This window comes from Montipora capricornis, chromosome 2, assembly GCF_036669925.1.
Source record: "Montipora capricornis isolate CH-2021 chromosome 2, ASM3666992v2, whole genome shotgun sequence".
Taxonomy (NCBI): domain Eukaryota; kingdom Metazoa; phylum Cnidaria; class Anthozoa; order Scleractinia; family Acroporidae; genus Montipora; species Montipora capricornis.
Window position 1 is genome coordinate 53,917,275 of NC_090884.1, and position 5,000 is coordinate 53,922,274.

At 38.5% G+C, this 5,000-nt stretch overlaps 1 protein-coding gene across 4 annotated transcripts in view; it reads left to right on the forward strand.

Annotated features, from left to right (window-relative positions):
- The window catches only part of LOC138027577 (epididymal sperm-binding protein 1-like), a 38,757-nt gene that overhangs the window by 2,048 nt on the left and 31,709 nt on the right, over nucleotides 1-5,000 (forward strand). For all 4 annotated transcript variants that reach the window (XM_068875151.1, XM_068875143.1, XM_068875126.1 and 1 more), the window contains exons 2-3: nucleotides 2,137-2,199; nucleotides 2,870-2,921. In XM_068875151.1, the coding sequence (XP_068731252.1) occupies nucleotides 2,173-2,199; nucleotides 2,870-2,921 (79 nt within the window). In that variant the 5' untranslated portion in view covers nucleotides 2,137-2,172. The remainder of the gene's footprint in view (nucleotides 1-2,136; nucleotides 2,200-2,869; nucleotides 2,922-5,000) is intronic.

Genomic DNA, 5,000 nt, shown 5'->3' on the forward strand with positions numbered 1-5,000 from the left:
ACTAGGGAATTAAACAATTTCGTGACTTTTCCATGACGTTAAATTCTATTCCATAATCTGTAACTTGAGTAAATGTTTCATGTTTTGATGCCTAAAGGTTGTTAATAATTTGTAGTTTTGAATAACAGTAAAACGGATTCCACAAATACCTGTTAACACCCGCGTCCGCCATCTTGAGTGATCTTGCAGGAACGATGGCCGCCATCCCTCCTACTAATGCCCCACATGCCTCTGCACGAGAGTGACAGTATGCGCGAATCTCCACATACTGGGGACTCAAAGAGCTGTCAATATGGACATAAGGCCCCACTAAAGTCCCACATGTCCCGGGGTGGGGAGGGGGGGGGGGGAGTGGTCGGGTTTACTTTGACTTGTGCATTATCATGATCGATTTTACTTCGCGCAATCCTAGAAATGTACTACAACTGAAGATTAGCCGAAAAAAAATCACCAAATAAACCTTCATGGGTCTTCATGGGCAACCACATTAAAATAATACTGTAATTCTTTTTTTTTTCTTCTTTAGAAATCTATTTCCAAACAGTCCAACGATAAAATGCTTGGTTATCTCTAAATTGTACAAATTAAAATGTCAAGCTAGCTTACAAGATTGCAAATTCAGTGAAGTTCGGAGGAAGAATTAAACCGGTTTTTGCCGCAATATAGTCGTCGAACGGTACAGAAAGTAACATTCCCCATGCTTTAAGTGTGTTTTTTTCCAAATTGAAGCCAAAGGTAACTTTAGAATTCGTTAGTAATTCCTCCCACGGTAAATAATTCTGGTCAAAACAAAATGGCGTGCATCTGCCTTAGGCTTTTGTACATTATGCTAGCATTTTAGTGAGGCAAAAGCATTGAGCATTATTCAAGCATTTTAGTGGCATTTTCCCAGAATTTTTTTTTCGAGAAACTAAGAAAGAAATTATTTTTCTTAGAGAAAATGAAGACTAAAACTCAACTTTCTAGGGATAGTCAACTAATCTCTGTTCTTAGCCTCGTAGATGATTTCGAGGATTATGTTTTTATGGCTGTATTTATGAACTTGTATACGTTGTTGTTACTTGCAACACTTGTATGTTTTTGTAAGTGTTAACAGTTAACACCCTGTTAAAAATGTTGAAATTAATTTAAAAAACCGTTTGTATAATGAGCATTATCCGAGCATTTTAGTGACTTTTTTGGGGAGACCGAGCATTTTAGTGGGAGAATTAGAGCATTAAGGTGGAGCATTTAAGTGGGGAAACAAATTAAAAGCATAATGTACAAAAGCCTAATCTGCCTTCCACGCATGAATTATGTGATGGAAGTAAATTTGATTGGCCGATAAAGGACACATCAATCAATGAAAAAAAGGGGGCGGAAAGATTTCCGAAGAGGAATTTGGTCAGGCTCTATTTTTCGTTTTGCCAACTCCCCAGTACGTACCACGCGAAACTAAAATAGAACCTGATCGCAGGCTAGGTCGTCACGGTCAAAAAGTGTCAGTACGTAAATTGTCACGTTCTGCTTAAATAATTTTTAGCTGTGGCAACCTTACGTGGCCTTTATTTTGTTTCGTAACTTGAATCCTTTCTTTAAATTGAAATTGTTTCTGAATGAAACCGCAAATCGGAAAAATTCGTGGTACTAGATCCGTTTTCGGATTTGACCAAAGGAACGAGCCCTTATTCTGCGAAAGTTTATTTCAGATAGTCCGATGAGTACACAAACACATATTGCGTTTTTCTTTATTATTAGCATTTAACCGCTTTTTTAAATATTTCGTAAGATTCAATAATGGAGCATGAGATTTTTAGGGGTTTATTTTTGGTTCAGGAGAATTTTTCCCCATTCGAGCATCCTCGTCACCTGGATCCCTCCTGGGCAATTCCGATAAAGTTTAATCTTGTCTTGATGCAGTACTAGAGACTATCATGTTAAGGTTGGTTTAGTTCATCGGAATAACACCGAATCACTGAGCAGTCTTGTTTGTGCATTGTCTAAGTGTTGTCAATGCTGCATATATCCAGACTGAGACGTTTGCCTCTCTTCATGTCGTTTAACATACACTGTACTCACGGTATGAAAAAAAAAACACACTCTTAAATGTAAAATCAGCCTAAGATTCGTTTTAAAGAGGAATTTATTCTTCCACAGGCCCATTTGTTGACAAACCTCTTGCCATCATTTGCAATGCTTCTGAAGATTTCCCTGATTTTGGTAAGTCAAGCAATTCTAGGTTTTAGTTCATAAATTTCCTTTAATAAGAACCTGGAAGAAAATCCCACTTAGTTGCCGAAGTCCAAAGATTTCGAGGTGGAAACAGCAATATCCTTAGTCAGGGTGGATAAACGAAGATTGTAAGCTATGTTTCCTGCTTCTAACCAAAATGTTTAGTGTAAATGAAAAGTAAGCCCTTTCTGAGACGGTGCCTCCTAACTATAACTGAACTGGTCACTTAGAATTAATTTAAATTTATTATATCATGCCCCCCCCCCCCCCCCGCCACGTACACACGCGCGCACACACCCACACACTACCATTGCCAAGTTATTTTGGTTGAACGTAGACATCGGTCCATCAGACAACAAAAGGGTTTGATATCAAACCCTTGAAAAGACGCAGTCTTTACTTAATAAAACGTTATCGGCTTTCACTTATTTGTAATTTTACTTAATTACTTAATTACCTACTTTTTGCGTCTTAATTGCTTATCCCTTTGCTACTCTCCTTCCCTCATTCCTTTGTTCGTTCGAGGTGTCTGCTTTCTCTCTTTCATTCTCTCTTTCTCTTTTCTCTATGCCTCCCTTTCTTTCTCACTTTCTCTTCCTGTCTTTCACCCGAGCTAACATCCAACGTTTGACTTTTTTTGCCTTCCATTCTTTGGCAGGCCGTATGTGCTTTCCTTATCAATCTTCCAAACGCTGCTAGCGACATTGTTGGTAAGTACGTTTAATGTATACATTTTCCTAGGTTTTTAGGGTGCTCAGTTTTCGTAAACTGTCATTGTTGAATCTTTTATTTTCTATTTAATTCAAGACTTTATAAATTTTACAAGGTTAACTGAGAACAAGGTACACCACTGTGCGACTTATATTTTCCAGTATAATCATGATTTTAGAGCTAAAAGTACAAAGTAATATATAGAGTTAGCCAAGCCTAAAAGCGGAGCTCCCGGGTTGTTTATTCTTACTGACTCTAGGATTAGTGAAAATAAAAGGCTTTGGAATTGTCCGCGTTTTGGTTTTCCCGGATATTGCTTAATTATGACAGTTTCTTCGCTGCCTAACTAGTGAAGCGAAGTGAAGCGGAAGGTTCAACTGCCACAAAGAATGCCGTGCCAAAATCCCAAAAACTAAATCTTCTTGGCTTTTAAGTTTGAAATAGTTGCTTGCAAGATTCAAACAGTTTTCAGTACAAGTCTATGCAACAGAAATGACATGAAAAACTCGCTAGATGATGTTTTTGTCGAAATTTTAAATTTAGCGGGCTGTACAGCGGGCCGTACTGTAGAAATACGGCTCTCTAATTTAGCCAATTACAGCGCGCGTACTATCTGAGAGATATAATAATGGTCACATTAGCATACATGGAGGGGTGGACGAACGTACGGTCGTACGGTTGTACGGTGAACAAAACCAAATTTTCTCCCATCGATGAGTTACCATATTTTCTTAACTATGGAGCTCCGCTATTATTCAATAATGATAGTAACCAGAGTATCAGGCGTTTCCTAGAAGAAATAGGAAAGGAAAGCCTGACACAGAGCCTTTCAATTAAACCTTCCACCCCCATCACAGCACGTTACGCGTCTCCGAAAAACTAGCCAATCAAAATCACTTCCGGTAGGCACTTGACAAATGTTTCAACTGCCATATGTCAAAGAACGTTCGGCTGGAATTGTGTAAATAAACTTTTCACCAATAAATGCGCGAGGTTTGAGTAGTTGGTCTTGAAAGTCTACCCACAATAATTGTGCTGCAATGGTGCCACTGTTCTTTGAGATTACATACAAAGAGTTTTCTTTTCGATTATTTTAAACGGAAAGCCAGTCATAGTTATTGGTCTTGATCACCAACGCCTTCTGTGTAAAGAGCTGTTAATCGTTTCAAGTCTTTTACCGAGTTTGATACAACAAATATTTACGGCTGTTTCTGTTGGAGAAATATCGGAGGAAGTGTCAACTGCTTCCTTACAATCTGTTGAGGGAGATAAGCATCGAATTCTAGAACAACATCATAGATCGCCGGCTGGAATTACTCCGACGGCGTCAAAAGGACAGCTACAGTTCTGCTTCAAAAATGTCAAGGACCAAAGCCCCGACCCTCAACGAAAAGGTCTCTATTTGGAGAAAACCCTGTCGTCGAATATTCGGTTGTCCCATGAAGAAATAAGCCATTTCTGAACATTGCAACAGACGTTTTTTTGACACCAATTGTGAAGGAAAGTCTGGGAAAATACCATCAAAACAAACAAGTACTAGTACTGACGTTATCGGCGCTTTTAAATAAATATAATTTTAAAAATTGGGGCTCCCTAGATCAAACTGACGTTTACAGAATTAACACTTTTCTAACGGCAGGATGCTGCAAAAGCGAGGTAATGGATCCCATCCAAACATGATTCGAGTACAGCGTCAATCTTGACAAAGAAATTACTGCGTGGAACGATCAGATGGAAAAAAAATTGTAAACACGTGAGACTTGTGAGTGAAGTGATCGCATCCCAAAACGGATCCTCTGAAGAAAGTGACTGTATGGACTTGAGTTCCGTTGACTTCTCCCTCAAAATTGTGGAAAATTTAAGCATTTCGATGCACAAACCTACGAATTACATGTATGCACTGAGCCGCTTAATTCCTTCTACCTGTGATATAACAGATCTCTTCAATACTTTGAAGTTGTTGAAAAAGGAGAAGCTGTCTTTGTACAGGTTAAAAAATTGGAAAAAAAAAACAATATTAAAACGTTTCATGAATTTTATCAGTGGTGTATTTTCCAGTAAAACACTCCTCATGGCTG